Raw genomic sequence first — 20,918 nt, forward strand, 5'->3', positions numbered from 1 at the left:
TTTGTCTCAGTGAATAGTTTAATTTACTTAATCACATTATGCCAATCTGTGGGAACACTGCTCAAAGGCACCTAGTGTGAATTATTTTCCATTGATGAAAACGCAACACTTGATTAACTTAGCTAGAAATATCTGGAACTCATGAATTTCAGCAACATCTTTACTCAGCGTTATTCAACCTAAGTTAAAGTAATTTTATGTCAACCTTGAAAGGCAGAATAGGAGGTCTAGATTATGGTATTTCTTAATAAGTAACACGAGGTGTGCAACTCTAGTCTATAATGTGAAGTTGAAAGGGATTCCACAATAAAACACTTTTTTTTGTCAGCCTTGTGCCTGACACATGCAGAAGTTGGTTGCTGTGTTTTAGAGTGTCCCAATCGAACTCGCTTGAGATTTCCACATAATTATTGTTTCTGTTTGGCTGGTGTAGAGTGTGCGCGCTCTCCCCAGAGAGTTACACCCTGCTCACCTAATCCCAGGAAGTTTAATAAAACTAAAAAGTAATCCTTACATTTGACATGTAGCACCTTTCGTTTTGAAAGGATGTCTCAAGGAGCTTCACAGGATTTACTGTAAAGCATAGTGACATTTGTAGTGTATTTTGTAGCCAAACACGGGAGCCAATTTGCGCACGGCAATGTCTCACAAACAGCCAGGACTGGCAAAAGCCAAGGCTTCGGGATCCCATATTGTCCATTAGGATGCTGCTGGATCTTAACCAGCCAAAACACTGGCTAGTTTTCTGCTGTTTATCAAGCGAGGACCACCTTACCCAAAATGAGAGGACTTCCTATGGATTGACGGGAATTCTAATTTGTTGGGGTCTGACACATGCTGAAACCTATTACCATGCTTAAGAGTATCCAAACCAAATTGAGAGTCCTACAAGTGCACGCTACCCACACATTTTTCCGTATCTGGAAATACGCACCCCATCTCTCTAGAGGGATGCACTCTGCGTACCTAATTCTGGGAAGTATTAGGCTCAGGTTGGCGAGAGCCAAGGCTTGGGGAGCCCAAGTGCGCATTGGGGTGACTGCTGGAGTTCAACCAGCTAAAATCAGAATTCTAATGGGACTCCTTATTGAGGACTGAGTTAAGAAACCCCTCAGATTAGACCAAACAGTTACAGATGCAAACGGCGAGACACAGCTCATTACTGAACTCTTCCAGTTGTGCGACGTAATCATATCACCGAAGCAATTTTGGAAGCGCTGGTAAATAAATGTGTATTAATGGGACTCCCCACTTCTTCTATGGAACCACACACATTACCCAGCCCTGCATGAGAACTATCTGCAGTCCCACCCACACGGCGAAGCCGTTGTTTATTTTGACTGAAGGGTAAAGGAAAATAAAAAGAAGCCTTTTGGCGCTTTGAGGGTTGACCCGCGACGGAGGGCTTTGTGATGTTCAGTAAAATCTCTGGCGCGTCAAAAAAAAAACAGCACATGAACAAGCCGAGGAAATCAGACGATTTAAACGGAGACAGCTGTGCCTTTCGCTGCACAATGAGCTCGTTGCACCCGAATGTAACCCTAAGCCAGGCCTGGCTGGACCTGCGTCTTTCCAGCTCTCATTACGCAGTTGTTAAATACGGAATGCCGCTAATGAACACAGTTGTTTACTGCATTATATAATAAGAAACACATTTGGATGAGAGAGAGAGGCCAGTTCTTAGTGGGACTTAAGGTAGTGTGGGGTGGTCACCGAGTTTCCAGCCGTGACACGACAAGGGAGGGACGGTGAGAGGGGTGAAAGCAAATGTGGTTTTTGCACTGCTGTTGAACTGAACCCTTAATGTGCTGTGTTCGAGGGAGATCATGCCAATCCAGGAGGAAGTGGCAAGCCAGGACACTGTGGGATTTCATTGGCCCGTCCTCTCTCTCACCCATTGGGAGGATGTTGGCATTGCTCAGCGTCTGGCTTAAAGCTTTCCTGTGTTGTCTGCTTGCTCAGGTATGCTGAGTATTTGAGGGCTCAGATGATATCTTATCTGCACAGTACGTGCGGCTGGGCTGGAGGGATTTGGAACCGCAGTGCTTTCACCCTTGGGGCCCCCGTGTACAACCCGACCTGCAAACCAGTGCATAGGGACGACTCTGCCATCCTTTCTCTGCTGACATCCTGTGGGGAATGAGGTTTGGAGAATCGCACGTCGATTTCCAACGCTTGAGAGAAGACGTAATGGAGGTTTTCAAAATTATGAGGGATTTTGGTAATATAAATGGGGAGAAATTATTTCCACTAGTCAGCATGACAGTATCTACAGGATTTAAAGTAATTACAGAAGGAACAAAGGAGGAGCAGTTAAGAGGAATTTTATTTACACTCTGGAGGGTTGTTAGGATGTGGAATACTATACAACAACTTGCATTCATGTAATGTCCTTCATGCAGCACTTAACAGTGACGGAGCCTGATGCCAGGCTGGGAGTAGGGGGTAGGTGACTGTAAGCATGGTCAAAGAGGAAGGTCTCCTGAAAAATAGGAAGCGGAGTGGGGGGAGGGGGGAGGCGAAAGGATCGAGGGAGAGAGTTCTAAAGTTTGGGGGACCTAGTGGCTGAAAGCAAGGCCACCGATGGAGGAGCCGAGGGGATGAGCCGAGGTGGTAGGTGGTGGATTGGGGAGTAAGCAGGTTGGAGATGTAGGGAGGTGACTACCTAGAATGATAGTTGAGGCAGAATCCATATGAGCTTTTAAGAGGGAATTAGATAAATAATGTTGAGTCCAAGATTTATCTCACGTTTCCAGCGTCCACAGTTTAACTGTTTCATTCTGAACTTTATTCTGCTTCAGCTTTTCATGAAAAAAACAGCGTCTTTTTATAATGACGACTTTCTGGCCGTTTGACACATTCTCTCACCAAACAACTGCCAACTGAGTCACAGGCCAACTCCATCCGGCTTCTGGGTCTCACCTGGGATTCTTAGTTTAAAGACTTTTCTTGGGATACTACTTTAAATCTGTCTGCACACGACTTTCACATTCTCTCCATTCCACTCAGCTCCAAAATACCAGTGTCTGGCCAGAGGAATGTTACAGCTGTAACTTTTGGTGGTGAATTGATCTGTAACCTCATGACATTAATGGAGTTGCACAGCCTCTATTTAACCATCACTCACTGTGTCCAAACAGTGTGAGGCAGCAAAAGGCAAGGCAAGCACCTAATTGTACTCAATAAGACCATTTTTATTTAAGTTTTTAATACTGTGTAAACTAGAAGTTCTAATAATAATAATAATAATGATATAGGTTTTTTCACATTGAGAGGACATCTCACAGCACTTATATACACCGTAAAGTGCAGTGACTGTGTATTTGTAGGTGAACGTCTTTAGATTTGGAGGCCAGTGTCCCACAAATCAAATGAAACATTTTCAACAATTTGGTGCAAAACACTCTTGCAGGCTAAGACCGGGTGAAATTTCAGGTCTTTGTCACCGGCTGAAACTGAGGTCTAGTTATTTTGATCTCACGCATGTTTAAAGCTGTACAGTGCAGTCTAAGGCTAGCTCAGCAATCGCCCCTACCTGCCGCAGTTAGATTGCAAGGCAGATGAGGTGGAGCTGTTGCCCACTTACAATGAAAGTCAGAAGGTTGTCGGTTGACCCAGAAGCAGGGCTGAGGGGAATGCTACTTTATCAGAGGTGTTGCCCTTCGGATTAGACATTAACATGAGGTCCCTTCTGCCCGTTGAGGTTGTCGCTGAAGATTCTGTAGCTGAAGATTCTATTTGAAGAGAAGGGAGTTTCTCCCAGTGTGTCGGCCAAAATTACTTCAGATTTTAGTGGGCCATTCACCTCTGGATGGTTATGGGATTTTGCTGCATGCAAAAGAGTTTGTCACATGTATTCGCAAACACACAGTCGCTGTGCTTGATAGTAATTACCTGTGAAATGCTTGGAGACGTTGTCGGCACTGCATTCGATGTGAGGATTATAACGGTTTGGGATTTTGTTCTGTTATCCTCAGTCCATGCATTTATTACTCACTAAGTGCCACGTGGTGGCGCCATTGACCACAAATTCACTTTGCTCTCACTTCTATCCCATTCTACGCACTGGGACAAGATAGATTCCTGACTCCACGTATGTCTGGATCCGTAGCTTTCATATTTTTCCTCATATGCTGCTCTGATTCCCTGTTAAACGCGAGCAGCACTCTCACCTCTGAACCGAAAGGTTGTGGGTTGAAATCGGAAGTCATGATCTTGAGTTCATTGGCCAGACTCCAGGCTAATACTCCATTGCAGGGCTGGGGGTGTGCGACACTGTCGGAGGTGCCGTCCTTCAGATGACTTGTTAAAGAAATCGAGTTATTTGACTATTTGAAAAGAAAAGGGAGTTTCTCCTGGTATCCTGGCCAACAATCCTTCATATAAAACTGATCATTTATTCTCTTCCTTGCTGTTTGTGGTACAGTGAAATGCACAAATGTGCTGCCACATTCTCCTATAACTTACACAGTCACTACACTTTGCAGTAAGTCCGGCAACTTTCCAATCTCCCCCCCCCCCCCCCCTTCTTCCTCAGTTTCCCCCCAATCCCCAGCTCGGTCTCAGGTCAGTTACATGAAGTGCTTTGAGATGCCCCCCCCCCGATGTCAAAAGCTCTGTATAAATGTTGTTGGTGAGGTGTGTGTCAGGACTGTCATCTAGTTGCCGTCACCAAGAAAGAGAACTAATTAATCCGGGCAAACCCACATGAGAGACTGGGATTGGACTGGGACAGCACAAACGGACAACTGGAAGAGATTCCAGAAGGGGTGGTTGAGGCCAGTAACTGGACTCATTCAATAAATAGCTTGAACAGCACCTTGGGATGTCCTCCCAATGTGAAAAGCGCTATACAAATGTAATTTTGTTGTTGTTGTTGATGCTGTGATGAGACAGCGGGAGGGTGAGTATTCTGTAAAGATGAGATCTAGATGAAAAAGACTTCCTTCATCCAAAGGTTGTGCTCTTGTGACTTGTGATGATGAAGGAGAATGGAGAGAATACTGCAAACAAAGAGAACTGAAATGCCAAGTTTCAATTCATGCCCGGTCAATTTTTTGATTAATATCTAACTAAAAGCAAAATTATTTTCTCCCTGTTGAAAGGTGAATGCAAATCACTTTCCTAATTGTTGATTTCACTGTTGAATGCGAATATGGCTTCGTGGAGAAAATATTTGATTCAGATGAAGAACTGTGAAGACTTAACACTCGAGCTCACAGTCTAGGCTGACGCTTCTGTGCAGTGCTGGGGGAGCACTGTATTGAGAGGTGCTGTCCCTCAGAAGGGCATTAAACCGAGGTCCCATCTGCCTGTTCAGGTGATGTTAAAGATCCCATTGTGGGGAAGGGAGTTTCTCCTGCTTTCCTGGTCAACAATCCCCCAGATAAAATCAGTCATTCGCTTCACGGCTGTTTGTGGGACATTACCTTGTGCAAATTGGCTGTTGCCTTCACCTACAAATACATTGACCTACTTTACAGTTGATTGTATTCACACTGCGTGCGGTGTATGCATATCCTTTAATGCTTCATCAAACCTGTGAAGCAGTCTGTACTGTGGGAGAAGCTGTCTAACTCACTTAACATCTGCACTCGCTCTTTCACCCAGCAGTGAGTACTGAGTGTCGAGTCCTGATGTCCCACTTAGTTGGCTGGATTTTGTACATTCCCAATGTCCCACAGACAGCCGTGAAGAGAGTGACCAATTTTGCGTGTGGAGATTGTAGCCCAAGGGCACGGGGAGAAGCTCTCCTCTCTTTCTTTATCTTTAACATCCAACTGAACAGGCAGACTGGATTATTTAGATAAATGGAAGACTGGGATTACAGGTTCTGTGCTGTTCTCCCTGACTCTATCCCTTCTGTCTTGTCCCCTCTTTTTCTGCCTTCTATGTGCACCTGAAGGCTCTCCTCTTTGACAGTGTCTTTGGTCATCTCTCCTTTCTCCCTGCCTCGGCGTCAAACTCCACCATAGTCCAGCACTTTGATACCCAACTCAGCTTAAAGGATGCTACATAAATGCAAGTAGTAGTTGTTGCTTTGGCTCATGTGCGTTACATGGGTGGGGTGGGGAGGTGTCAGTGACGAGGCTAATACAATAAGAATCCTTGCATTTAATATAAAGCTTTGAAACATCTCAAAAGATTTACTGTAAGTGTAGTGACTGTGTATTTGTAGGTGAACGTGTGTGTATTCATCACTGATAATGATATTTTCCAGCTGGCTACTGATTTTGAATGCTGAAGGGTGGGTTCCAGCTCCCAATACTAGGCTTGAATCAGCTCCATACTTCCCTGAGCCCTGGAATTGCCTGTGATCTTAGCATGAAGTCTCTTGCCTTTAAAAGTTCAAGACTGCACAACACTTTGAAAAATTCTTAAATAGAGTCCCGGTTTGGGAGGTGTTAGTCAGTTTGTGTTGATCTGTGTTTTTGAACTGAGATGGAATGGAAATCGAGTGATTTGTGACCCCGGGATCGATCTATCAATAACTCCTGCTGCTAACCTGGAAGTGAGCCAATCTGACCCACAGGGCTCTGCAATCTACTCCTGCTCTGGGACGCTATCCTGCGTGGGGGGGCGTCATGTAAATGCAAGTTGTTGGAGTTGTTGGGAGGCATCAGAGCGTACTTCCTGTTGGTCAGGGTGACGTAGGTTCGGTTACCAGTTACGGCGATATTCGCGTGTCCGGGCAGCCATTCTCGGCTCAACCCACGGACCGGTCTCAGTGCTGCACCAGGTCACTTTGCTGCTTCTCTCTGACGTGCGACAGGTGAATTAGAACAGGAAACCCACGCTATGCAATTGCCATCTCTTTATTGCACTTTGTAAAACCATGTCGCAAAACAAGACTCACAGGGGGAAGGGGGAGAACATCGTTAACGCAAGCCTAACCATCTGCACACAGCGGCCTCTTCAGTCCACACGCACGGAACTAGAAAAGCAAAAGCTGGAAAGATAAACCCACAGCTCGCCTACCACAGTCTAAACCAGACCAAAGCCACTGCTCATCTCGCTATTTGTTTCGTTGTAAAAGCAATGCTCAATTGGCTGAAATCAACTTAACCAACATTCAAGTATTTGTCCGTTTCACCGGTTTCCTTTACCGTTTTACACTTGAACATCGCATTCTGCTGCCTTTAGACATTCACATCTCAGTATCCGATACTGTCAAGAAAGAGCAACGATGAGGAGTGAAACCAGGCAAACCTTTCATAACAGATTCCGTCACATCCAGGCCCTGAAATCCCACCTCGTCTCAGCCTTTGAGATGGTCCTTCCTTTGGAATTTAAGATTGTGCAGAAATTGCATGCGAAATTCCTCAATTTCTCTTTAAGAAACTACGGAATAAACGGCTTCCAAATAGTTTCACGGTTTGACACGCCGGGTCAGTTGAAATGTTTCAGAGGGAGGCACATAGATATTTGGTGGGCAGAGCTGTCGAGGGATATGGTGAAAAGGCAGGGAAATGTGACAGATCAGCCGTGAAGGGCTGAATAATAATCCTTACATTTGTCACTCAGTCAAGACATCTCGAAGCGCTTCACAAGATCTTAGTGTAGTCCAGTGACAAACACAGCAGCCAATTTGCTCACAGCAATGTCCCACAAACAGCCATGAAGCGAATGACCAACAATTAGATTGTCAGCCAGGACACTGGGAGAAAAATCCCTTCTCTTTTCCAATAGCATCGTGGGATCTTTAACGTCCACCTGAACAGGTAGACGGAACCTCGGTTTAACGCCTCATCAGAAGGGCGGCACCTCTGACAATACAGGGCATCCCCAGCACTGTACTGGAGGGTCAGCCTAGACTGTGAGCTCAAAGTCCCAACGTGGGGGTTTGAACCCACGATCCTCTGACTCAGAGGCGAGAGCGCTGTCGATTGACGCAATTCTTCTTCTTGTGTTTTTCTGACTCTTTACCTTTAAAGTTACACTTTAAGTCTCACAGGAAAAGGCGAGATGGAATATCCATTGATTCCAAGATAACTGCTGCACAGACTCAGTTACGAAACGTCGCATTTTCCCTCTCCTCCCCACCACCCCGATAAATGCTTTCAACTTAGAAATCTTTTAATTACAATAATCTGCGACCGAGTCGGTACTTTACATATCTGGGAACAATTAACACCTGTCATCGTGGTGGTGAATTCACTGAATTCAAGGAAGTAACATAAATAGACAGTCTCGGCAAGACTTTCCATTTTCTTCTTACTCTGCTAGTAAAAAAAACCTGAAAAAAAGAACCAAACCAAAAAAACAACAAAAAAAAACCTTTGTCCCAACTACCTTTCAGTTGGGATAGAATTAATATTGTCGTCTGTGTCGTTTCCAATAACATTGCTATATCCTTCCTTCTCAATACAGTCACTGACAGAATTCAGGATGATCCTCAGTCTCCTGTCCATCGCTCTCAAGTGTGGCTCTATTAAGACGGGCGAGAGCTTGTCCTTCAGTAAAGACTCTCGCACCACCTCACTCAGCTTGTACTCCTCTCTCGCCAACAGCTGCAGACGCAGGTAAGTCGACTGCTTTATCCTGGCGGAAACAAAATGGGAAACAAATGTCAACCTGTGTCGGGAGCTCTCCTTGGGTTGTGAGGTCATTGGCTCCGAGTTTGGCTCTGTCGGTAGCAGCCTCACCTCGGAGTCAGAAAATTGTGGGTTCAAAATCTACGTTGGGACTTTAAGCTCATAGTGCAGGCTGACACTCCAGTGCACAGCACTGTTGGAGATGCATCAACACTGCTGGATCTAGTTCTGGGGCAAGTGGAGCAGATTTCAGTAGGAGAGCATCTGAACAACAGTGATCACAATATTATTAGGTTTGGAGTATTTATGGTAAGGGACAAGGAACAATCAAAGATGAAGATACTCAACTGGAAAAGGGCTAATTCAGTGAGTTAAAAAGGGACCCAGCCAAGGTGGATTGGAAAGAAAGATTGGTAAGTAAAACATCTAACGAGCAATGGGATGCTTTCAAGGAGAAGATAGTTCGGGGACAGAACAAATACATTCCCACAAAGGGGAAAGGTAGGACAGCGAAACCTCCCTGGATGACTAAGGAAGTTGGGATTAAAATAAAACCGCAAAAAGAGGCTTAGGATAAATGTCAGGTCCAAAAATACAGAAGATAATCAAATAGAATATAGAAAGTACAGAGGGGAACTGAAAAAGGAAATAAGAGGGGCAAAGAGATTGTATGAGAAAACATAAAAGGGCACCGAAAGGTATTTTATAAGCATATAAAGAATAAAAGGTTAGTCAAAGGTTGGGTGAGTCCAATTAGGGATCAAAGAGGAAATCCTCTTGTGGAGGAGGAGAGCATGGCTGACGTACTGAATGAGTACTTTGCATCTGTCTTCACAAAAGAAGAGGATGCAGCCAATGCCACAGTATCGGAGGAGAGTGTAGAGAAATTGGATAAGAATAAACCGAGGAGGTACTAAAAAGGTTGGCGGTGCTCAAGGTAGATAAGTCCCCGGTCCAGACAGGATGCATCCTAGGTTACTGAGGGAATTAAGGGTGGAAATAATGGAGGCTCTGGCCACAATCTTTCAATCCTTCTTGGACACCAGGCCGATGTCAGAGGACTAGACGGTTGCAAATGTTACTCCCCTGTACAAAAAGGGGCAGAAGGATAAGCCCAGGAACTACAGGCCAGTCAGCCTAACGTCAGTAATGGGGAAACTTCTAGAGACTATAATTCGGACAAAATAAATTTTCACTTTGAAAAATATGGGTTAATAAAGGACAGCCAACATGGGTTTGTTAAAGGCAAATCATGTCTAACAAACCTGATAGGTTTTTAATGAAGTAACGGAGAGGGTGGATGAAGTTAGTGCAGTTGATGTAGTTTATATGGATTTTCAAAAGGCATTTGATAAAAGTGCCACATAAGAGACTTGTAAGCGAAATAGAAGCCCACGGTATTAAAGGGACAGTGGCAGCGGATACAGAACTGGCTGGGAGACAGAAAGCAGAGAGTGGTGGTGAACGGTTGTTTTTCTGGCTGGAGGGAAATGTTCAGTGGTGTCCCCCAGGGGTTGGTATTGGGACCACTGCCATTTATGATCTATATAAAATGACCTGGACTTGGGTATAGGGAGTACAATTTCCAAGTTTGCAGATGATATTAAACTAGGAAACGTAGTAAACAGTGAGGAGGATAGTAGCAGACTGCAAATGGACATAGAGAGACTGGTAAAATGGGCAGACACGTGGCAGATGAAGTTTAATGTGGAGAAATGCGAAGTGATATATTTTGGGAGGAAGAATGTGGAGAGGCGATATAAGCTGATGGTAGAATCTTAAAGGGGGTGAAGGAACAGAGAGACCTGTGATTTCATGTAAGTAAATCTTTGAAGGTGGCAGGACAGGTAGATAAAGCTGTTAAAAAAGCATACGGGATACTAGACTTTATAAATAGGGGCATAGAATACAAAAGTCAGGAATTATGATGAACCTTTCAGCGCCTTCGGACGTCCTCCCGACGTGAAAGGCGCTCTATAAATGGAATCTTGTTGTTGTTTATAAAACACCGGTTAGGCCTCAGCTGGAGGCTGTGTTCAGTTCTGGGCACCACACTTTAGGAAGGATATCAAGGCATTGGAGAGGATGTCAAGGTATTACAGGATCTCCCCCCATTGGTCTGGCCAGCCGGGGTTTTGGTATATATCGAGAAGCTAAGCCATACAAACCAATGGCTCGTTATTGCACCTATTCTTTTTTGTTGTTGTTTTCTCAATATATGAAAGCCATTTTGTCTTAACATTTAAAACTATACCAAATTGTAGAACATTCTTAAATCTAGTCATCGTTCAGAAGCCAGGTGGATGTTAAGGCCCTCATGTTCAAGAAGCGAAGGGAGTTTCACTTCACAGCTGTTTGCAGGACATTGCTGTGTGCAAATTGGATGGTGAGTTTGCCTATTAAAAAAGCCCACTCGCTTCAATTTACAGTGTTTCCCGTGAAGCGATTTAAGACATCCTCCTGCCATGAAATATGAGTATTATTATTATCATTAAGGGAGCTCTCACACTTTCCATCCCCCTTATCTGCTGAATTACGTACTTCTGTATATACAGAAACTAAGCCATACAGACCTACAGCCCGAAATTCCACCTAGTCTTAATCTCGAAAGGACAATTTGTCTTTATTGTAGAGCATTCTTCGGGTTATCATTTGGAAGCCGGTTTCTTTTTAAAACCTGTGCAAATGAAAAGTGAATTGAAGAATTTTCCACTCTGCACTACAAATATGGCACAAATCTGGGTCAGTGGCTCATATACTGTTCTTTAATTCAATTGAATCCCAACCTCCACGGATCAAAGCTACGGTGGTAACGTCAGTACAGACGCTTATGGTGAGCAGGAGGTCGCTGAGCCTCTCTAAACTTACCGACAGCACTGGGTCAGTGGCACCAGGATAGAGAGCTCGTCGTGAGAATGTTTTCCAAACCTGCAGCACAACAAAGAAAGTGCATCAGGCGCTACCTCCGACTTTACAGTCCACCTACAGGGTCATTGTGTTCCCAAACTAGCTCACACATCCACTGCTCTGTACAGCGCTGGGTGCTTTTCACGTTTCGCCCACAAAATATACAGTCAATTCACTTTACAGTATATTCTGTGAAGCGCTTTGAAACGTCTCAATGTCGTAATATGTCAAATGCAAGGATTATTATTATTACTATCATTACACCTAACACAAGTGCCTCCCCTCAGTAACTGGGATGGGGGAGGGGAGGAAGAAGGACAAATTTGCACTATTTCTTAATTATGAATTCTGAAAGTGGATTTTTTTGTGTGTACAATGTGTCCGCTTCTAGAATCCCTCCCCCACTCCTCCCTTCTCCGAAAATAGGCCAGGGTTGGAGTATTGAAATGGTGGATACGGGGGGAGAGGGAGTGTGTGTGAGAGGGAGGGGTGAGAAGAAAAGAGGGGAATGGGGGAACAAAAGAGGGGAATGGAGTAGAGGGGTTGAAGTTAGCCATGGGCTCACTGTGATTTTCATTACCCCCTACCTCACTGACCCCCAAGAAATCGAGCCCCAGGTATTCCAATGCCAATAAAGATGAATACTGTGTATTCAGTTTATATCCAATGTGAAATGATGCGTAGGTATTATTGATCACCTGATCTTTTACATCTGTAGGATGGGAAGCAACAGCGACTGAATTTTATACATCGTGTTAACCTTTTTAATTGAATGTTCCCTCACTTAACCTGGTCAAATAGATACACACCACTCAAAAAACTGCCAGCCACTCATTAATGTGGAGTCCTGTAGCTCAGTGTTTAGCACGTTCGTCTCGCAAGTGAGAGGACCTGGGTTTGATTCCCGGGCAGGCTGAAACATTGGGCAAGTTTCCTTACTCCACACACACGCTGTTAAGTTTCCTTACTCCACACGTGCCTCTGTTTACCTATCAGTAAGTAGGAACCTGGTTATCAGACGATTGGTGGATCACTTTTCCAGGGTTAATAATCCCTTCGAAAAATAAGTAATAATAATAATAATTTGGTCACTCAATCCTTGACTGTTTTTTGGGACGCTGCTGTGAGTAACTGGATGTCGCGTTTTGCCCACAAAATATACAGTCAATTCACTTTACAGTACATTCTGTGAAGCGCTTTGTGACGTCTCGAAGACGTGATAAGGCGCTATATCAAATGCAAAGATTATTATTATTATTGTTATTCTCTGGCAACAGTAATAATGCTTGCATTTGAATAATGCCTTATCACACTGTCAAGACATCTCAAACAATGGTGAAATTCCTGAGCTGGATGGGAGGGGTGGGGGGCTTAGGGGGGAATGCACCTTGGATCACAAAATACACAGTCACTCCACTTTACAGGATATACTGTGAAGTGCTTTGAGACATCTCGACGATGTGATACGGTGCTCTAACAAATACAAAGGATTATTATTTTTATCAGCGTGCTGCAATTCAACCTCTAAGACTTGTTATCAATCCTGGAAATAATATTCCTCGGATACCCAAAGATTCCAGAACTTTGGTTGCTCGGTGAGACATCTTACAGCAATCTCTAACTTCCTCTTTCAATCAAGAGGAAACCATTAAAGGGTCGGTGGTGGGATTTCTGCACTAAAACATTTATAAATAATTACAACTGTTTTCATCCACCAAAGTCCTGTCAATCAGCCCCTGTGATGTTGTGCCGTGTATTGTCTCCAAGGAGCAGGCATTTAAAAAATTCATCCTTGTGGATGTTATCTTACGGAAAAACATATGTTTGTTTTCAACGCTGGAATAGTCATTACGGCCCTTGAAGGATTAGTGTAAAACCAGCCCTGCAGCAAGCAGGCAGACAGCAGAGGCATTTCACACTGGGCACCACACGCACTCACAGACCAAAGCTCCACGTCTGTGAGCCCGACAAAGGTCAAAAGTCAGCTCGATTCTGCCACACGCTGTGGTTCAGAACTGAGATGGGACGTCTGAGTGTCAACTGTGACGTGTCTTGATTTGCTGGTTAGAGACTGACTGATACACATGTAAATCCAAGTTTGTGTATACACAAATGCACATCCATATACATACATATGTATATATATATATATATATACACACACACACAAGCATATGAATATATTCATGTGCAACGAAGGGCTCAGTGGCGAGTTATCCAGAATACATAAATAAATGTGGTCAGGATATTGACAGCATGTTGACTTAACTAGTAGTGACAAATTAGCCAGGTTGAATTATCAGAAGTTTACTGTATATATACACACAAACACACCAAAAATAATGTACATAACACACACACACATATCCCGACATGCACATACACACACAGACATACAATAAACACACACGCAGATCGAAACGTCTTGTATCACTAATAAATCTTACCCTCGTCCATTATCCAAGTGAATAATGAACGAATTGTTTCCAAATTTTTCGAACGTTTCATAGTGGTGACGATCCATGTTTCCTAGGAGACAGGAGTACACAAGTGAGAACAAGGAGACACAGAGCACGAGACAGGAGATGAGTAAAAGCATTTCAAAGTAAATTCTGTCAAACTTACTCACTTTTTTTAAAATATGTGTAAATGCGGCAGCTATTTGTCCACAGCAAGGACTTATTAAGAGTTTTTTTTAATCTTGGTTAGCCAGGTGTCTGACACATGCAGAAATCCATCACCATGCTTGCTAAGAGGAGCCAAACCAAACTGAGAGTTCTGTGCATCTCATCAATACATGAGAGTTCCAGAGATCCTTATAAACAGTCACGAGGTGAATGATGAATTAATTTTTCTGGGGGATTTTTGAGAAATCTTCTCTTTTCCAATAGCGCATGGGAATCTTTTAACATCTACCGGGAAACAGGCATGGACAGGGCATCGGGTTAATGTCTCAACTGAGAGGCGGCACCTCCTGCAACACAGCACACCCCCAGCATTGTGCTGCAATGTCAAGGCCTAGATTGTGAGCTCAAAGTCCCAAACCCTAATGTGGTCACAGGGCTTGAACCCACAACCGTCTGACCCAGTGGGTGGAGTGGATCATTAAATAATAATAATAATCTAAAACAATCCTTCCATTGGATATGGGACATCAAACCATCTCAAAGGGATTCATAGAGACTTCCTGTGAAATGTAGTGACTGTGTATTTGTCGGCAGCCAATTATTTTTTTCCTGGCATTTGGTATATATAGCACCTTAGCACATCAGAAAGATGTTTCAAAGTGCTTCACAAGATTCACTGCAAAGTGCAGTGACTGGGTATTCTGTTGGCAAATTTGCTGAAGCAGTGCAACATTCGATAGAAAATAGGAAGCAGCATTGTTAATTAGTGGGTCGACAGGGAGACAGACAGAGTCTGGTTAGTGAAAGCTAGATTAGTTTTATTGCTATTCCTACAATCGTATCTCAACCTCAGGCTTTACTCACCCATCAGAAAGTCAAAAATAGTCATATCCATAACATCTAAAAGCCTGGAGCCGCTGTGGTAGGGGGCAGTCTGCTTTACCTCTTCACAGAAGTCAGCATCGACCTCCCATCTGAAAGATCCAGACAGCCTTTTACAGCAAAATTTACTGTACGCTGAATAGAGAAATAACATGCTCTCCTCTGATAGCTAACCTGAGACCAGCAACTTACACAGCCTGGATTTATCCCAGCAGTTAACAGTGGGCTTTACAATAAGCATCACGGCCCTCTGAGATCTGTCTAAATACTGGCAGCAGCGTGCCCAGAGTTCACCTCTTGCGTTCATCCCTCTACCGTGTGCAGGGTTAAGAGGTTAAACTATACTGTGGGATGTTATATGCGCAGGGAGACACTCAAACAGAGGAAAGGTTTAAACAAAGGAGAGACGTACAGCTGTGCTAGGCTGAGAAGGGGGAGTAGCAAATCCTCTGCTCGATGATATTTTTGCCCAAATGTGTTCAACGATTCACACGTCAGGTTAGCGCTCAGAGTTACAATGACCAGAGCCTGAAATTTTACCTAACCTTAGCCTCCAAAACCATTTACGGCCATCGCCTAATTGTGGAAATTGCTCCATTTCAGTGTTAATTTGGAAGCCGACTTCTTTATTTAAGAACTGTGTAAACGTTGGAATTTATTGGACGTTTATTGAATGCAAGCGGTGTTTATAATAATTCTTGCAATTGATCACATCATCGAGACCCCTCAAACGCTCCACAGAAGATACTGTAAAATTAATTGACTGCACATTTTGTCGGAGAAACACGGCAGCCAATTGCGCACAGCAGTTTGCCTCACAAACAGTCGTGAGTTGAGTGAGCAAATTATTATTTTTTTTTTGAAGGGATTATTGCCTGCTGAAGAGTGATCCGCCAATCGACTAACAACTGGGCTCCTACTTACTGCTAGGTAGAGGAGTAAGGAAACTTGCTTAACTTTTTGGCCTGCCCGGGAATCAAACCCAAGTCCTCTTGCTTGCGAGTTGAGTGCTCCAAACAACATGCTACAGGATTGAATGCGAGCGGTGTTTGTTGATTTGGAGCGGGGTTTATCTACTCACTCGGCTTTCTTGCGTTTGTGGTAGGAGCGTCGCCACGGGTTCCGCCACGTTTTCCTCTTGGCCAAGGCCAGGTCTGGCAGGAAAGCCGCCAGGGAGCCTTCAATCTGATCCGGCTTCCCACACAGCGCATGCTCCGTGGAGCAGTAATATGAGCATTCGCCATAGAAACAAACATTGTTCGCTGGTTTAAAAAAAAGGATAATATAAAGCGAGAGATATGACATTACAATATAACAAGCAGCTCGGTAGCTTTAGCGACCGGTGTAGGTTAAACCCCAAAAGGCAGTTTGGCGTCTTAATTTGCGGTGATTCTTAAGAGGTTTCCAATTAATGAAACACGCCGTTATTGAGTTTCCAAAACACAGAATGAACACAAGAATATTTTAAAGAGGTTTGATGATTAGGCATTTTCCTATCAAGAAATATGTTAAGAAATTAGTTCCCCTTTGTTAGAGGAATGTTCTTTGAGGTCGGGGACATTTGTACTGAGATTCTGTCTGGTGGGCGTGACGTGGCGATCAAAATAGGGGGAAAATCCCATCAACATCTGGCACTGACAAAGGTATTCTACTTATAACACTGACTGGGAAATAACCTCCATAAATAGAGGACGTCCTTGTCTATGAGATTACGTGAGGGATATTCCCAAACTGGATTTGGCGCAGCTCCCACTTTGGGATATTGGAAACAGCGGGGTTGGGCAGGACGATGAATGGTGAGTCTGGAAGGCTGGGGATTAAATCCGTAAAGCAGGAGGAGAGGAAGCACGGCACCTGGTGATATGAAGAATGTCCTCCAGAGCTTCTTATCCCGAGTTACATCTCGGATCTCTCGCGTCATATTGACCAGCCTTCCAGCGACGGGCGGCACTCTTCGGAAGTCCAGAATTCTGGAGGCAAAGGGAGAGGATAGACTCAGTGTTTCTCTGAGCAATGGGCAAGCAGCTGTAAGATGCCCATTTCCCTGCTCTCAGTACCTGTCCAGGTGAAAGGCCGCAATTTCAGCGTTGTGTCTCTCGTAGTCCGAGAAGTAAAAGAAATCCGGAGGCGTTTCCTGGTCTCTGGTCTGCCTGGAGAAGAGAAGAGACGGGTTGACTTTTCCCTTTCAAACAATAATAATAATTCTTGTATTTGATATAGCACCTGATCACATCATTGAGACGTCTCAATGTCCTTCATAGGATGGACGGTAAAGTGAATTGACTGTGTATTTTGTGGGTGAAATACGACAGTCGGTTGCACATAGCAATGTCTCACAAACAGTAACGGAGTGAGTGACCAATTTTATTTGGGGGATTGTTGGCCAGGACACTGAGGGAAACTCCCTTCTCTTTTTGAATAGTGCCACAGGATCTTTAACATCCACCTGAACAGGCAGATGTGACCTCAATTTAACATCTCATCTTTCAGGTCAGTTCAGGAGATCGTTCAACCACTCTTCCCCTCCCTCTCCCTCTTCACTCCATGCCTGACCCCGTCATTGTGAAATGCTCCGAGATGATACCCATGTGTAGGCTGCTATATAAATGCACGTTTTTATAAAGCAGACAAGGAACAGGCAGGTTGTGATGTGGGAGGAGAGGTCAGGGGCGGAGTGGGGAGGGCGAGTGGTGACCAGAAGTGAGGGACACTTGCATGGGGATGACAGAACCACCTCGACATAAAACGGCTCAAGCAGAATGTTTCGACGTCATAACTGTGACATTCCAGAGCAGTAAGTAACGAGCTGCACATAGCAATCGCTAGATGGGGCTAATGTGCTGAGCTTCTCCAAGGAGCTTTCAGCAGCAGAACTGCATACAACGTCGGGCCCTGATTTACGTTGTGGCCTGAAATCTTCCCTCACCCGAAGGAGACAGCACCTTGAACGATACAGCTCTTACCGCCTCCCTCCCACACTCTTCCACAGAGCCTCAGCCTCCAGCGTGAGGAAGAGAGTGACCCTGAATCCCGGGAAAGCTGCTCTGACTCAAATCTATTTTCGGGTTGTGTTTGACCCAAGCTGGAATCAAGTGCTCTCCAGTTATTGAAGGGAGTGCCTGCTCGGCTTTCTTAATCTAGTAATCCATTAACAAATCCTGCAAAATAGTGTCCGTTTTGGGCTCATTGTAACAGCATTGCAGCTCATGTCGCAGTTGCTTGACAACATTTTTTGGCAATGCTGCTTCTCTCACTCTCCCTGGTGGCGATTGATAAATTCGAGCTCTGACCTACATTCCTTATTCTGCCTTTGCGGAGTAGCTGTCAGACTGGACCGGTCTTCAGACGGCTTTGTGACTGAACTGAGCTCTCTGCTTGTGGCCTCCTCCTGACAGAACTGCTGTTTCCATTAACACCAGCACAGAAAAATTTAAAAAAATAAATGTGAAAACATCAAACACATGATGGAATGCTACTGGTTGGTAGCTCTCTCTCTCTCTCCCTCCCTGTCAGAAAATTGTGGCTTCAAGCCCCACATTTGATCTTCAAGCTGCCTTGTCAGAGGTGCCCAGGTCTAACTGAGACAGGCTTACATACCATGGGAGCTTTGCTGGCGTGTTTTCTACAAATCACTACATTTGACAGAAATTACAGAAGAAGCAATGTGCTAAGTTCTGTTCTTGTCAGTCCAAAGACATTTTTTTTAAAACAACAACAGATTACATTTGACCTTTCACATCGAGAGGACATCCCAAGGCGCTGGACAAAAATCTGAGTGTTGACGACAATGATAAAGGGAATGAACTTGGAGGGGAAGCAAGAAAGGATTATTATAGGTTAAACACAACGGGGGTGAGAGCTGGATGAGCAGTGCACATTGAAATGACAGGGCGGAGGACACATCCTGAGTTAATTAGTGGATCTGTCCTGGCAAGATTTCAGCTCTTTCATGCTGTCAGGTTTGCAAAAGTGGAGAAAAACATTCATCAACTCTTGCTGCTTAAATAACATTATTCCAGAAGAAATATGCATGGTCTTACAGGCTAAGACCAGGTGGAATTTCAGGCTTCTGGCATCCAACAAGGTGGAGTCTGATTTTCTCCTTCTGGAGTTAATGGTAATGCCCAGACCAGGGATCAAACCATGACTCTCAAAGGAGCAATCTTTCTGATGGTCTAACCTTAAAATAATAATCCTTGCATTTGATATACGGCTTATTGCTTCTCAAAGTTCTTTGTGAGAATTAGAGTGAAGTGTAGGGGTGGTGTATTTGTAGGTGAACATAGCAGCCAATTTGCACGCAGTAATGTCCAACAAACAGTCATTAAGTGAATGACCGATTTTATCTAATGACCTTAAAACCACTTTATTAAAATTCGAGATTGCACTGAATTTTGGAACATTCTTAAATTCAGCCTTAATTTGGAAGCAATTATTAAAAAGAACCCGGTTTCTGCATTAACAGCAGCAGCAATAATTTACATAGTATTCATATAGCGCCTTTCACATTCAAACTGAATTAAACATTGTCCCAAATTCATCACCGTCTTAAAGGTAAGACAATGGTCTGAAGGGTGAGACTATTGACAGACCTGAAGGCTGAAATTCCACTGCTATTGTATCTAAGCATTTCTCAGCCGCAGAATTGGGCAAATTCTTCATTTCAGAATAGATTTTGAAGCTGCTTTTCTGTGGGTACTTTTACAGATTATGTAAAAAAAAAAGTTGCAAAATTAAAGCAAAATTCAAGAAATGCTAAGAAAACAGAGCCAAGCGAGGGAGACCCGTGTGGGATTGGGCACTGCCTGCCTTTCCCCACTATGTCCACCGGGGGGAGGCAAAACCCTTCCTTTAATGCCAAGCTGCTTTTAAATGGCGTTGAGTTTGCTAATGATAGCTGGTGTCACGGCACTCCCTTCAGCCACCGAGCCCTGAAATTGCCACAGAACTAACCTCAGTGGTGATGACAGTCACCAGTGATGTTCTGTGAGTCGCTCAATCCTCCCCTCATCTCTGAGCGCACTTCAAGCAAAGCAAGTGATCTCCTCGGCAGGTTCCACTGAACACCAATTATCTCCTGAATTAATGAATGCAAATTGAGCAGCGAGCAAATACTGAATGCTCCCAGCTCCCAGACTGTGTGTGTGTGTGTGTGTGGCTGCTGGAAATGAATTCCTCGCCTGCACCATTTCCATGTTCTTTAATGAAAGTTAATCGGGTTACGATGTAAATTATATGAATATAAAAGGCACTTAAATTGATATGACTAATTAAACCTTGGTTGAAATATGCCGCATCAGCTGTGTGCAGAGTCTTGTCTCGGGCACAGCAGATGTCGATATACACACGATCAGGTTTTAATCAGAAAGAAGATATACATTTGACTTTAAGGGTGACAGTTGCGAGCACTCTTGCCTCTGAGTCAGAAGATAAAAAAATAACTTGGTCGTTCAATCCACGACTGTTTGTGGGACGCTGCTGTGTGCAATTGGCTGCCATGTTTCGCCCACAAATATACAGCCAATTCATTTTACAGTATATTCTGTGAAGCGCTTTGAGACTCTTCGAAGACATGATGAGCCGCTATATCAAATGCAATGATTATTATTATTATTATTATTTACTTTACAGTAAAATCCCAGGAAGAGCTTTGAGACTTAGTAATATGCTCAGCAGGACTGTTAGTGGGTTCTGACTGCACTGTTCCGCAGCTGTTGATGGAATTAGTTGTTTAGTGAGTGATCCTCATGTTTCAAATCTCCTCTCTGCTGGCTTCATGCACTGAAGATACGCTCAGAAAAGCCTGAAGAGACTAATTCACTAATATCTACAATCAGAACACAAGATACTTAAGCTTAATTAAGCCCCGAGTCAGGACTTTCGAGATCGCAGTCTGGGATAACCTTCCAGTGCAGGGATGGAGGAGCAATACATTGTCAGAGATGCCATCTTTTGGATGAGAAGTTAA

The 20,918-nt window shown here is 44.0% G+C and overlaps 1 protein-coding gene across 1 annotated transcript in view; it reads right to left on the reverse strand.

Moving 5' to 3' along the window:
* Window positions 1-6,801: 6,801 nt before the first annotated feature.
* LOC103178688 (FAM20C golgi associated secretory pathway kinase) overlaps window positions 6,802-20,918 on the reverse strand; it is a gene marked incomplete at its 5' end in the record, with an annotated part of 28,762 nt that continues 14,645 nt past the window's right edge. The window contains 7 exons of the mRNA XM_007893557.2: window positions 6,802-8,541; window positions 11,403-11,462; window positions 13,889-13,970; window positions 14,933-15,042; window positions 16,032-16,212; window positions 16,805-16,920; window positions 17,008-17,100. Coding sequence (XP_007891748.2) covers window positions 8,289-8,541; window positions 11,403-11,462; window positions 13,889-13,970; window positions 14,933-15,042; window positions 16,032-16,212; window positions 16,805-16,920; window positions 17,008-17,100 — 895 coding nt within the window. The remainder of the gene's footprint in view (window positions 8,542-11,402; window positions 11,463-13,888; window positions 13,971-14,932; window positions 15,043-16,031; window positions 16,213-16,804; window positions 16,921-17,007; window positions 17,101-20,918) is intronic.

The sequence above is a fragment of the Callorhinchus milii genome, unplaced genomic scaffold (assembly GCF_018977255.1).
Source record: "Callorhinchus milii isolate IMCB2004 unplaced genomic scaffold, IMCB_Cmil_1.0 Scaffold16, whole genome shotgun sequence".
Classification (NCBI taxonomy): domain Eukaryota; kingdom Metazoa; phylum Chordata; class Chondrichthyes; order Chimaeriformes; family Callorhinchidae; genus Callorhinchus; species Callorhinchus milii.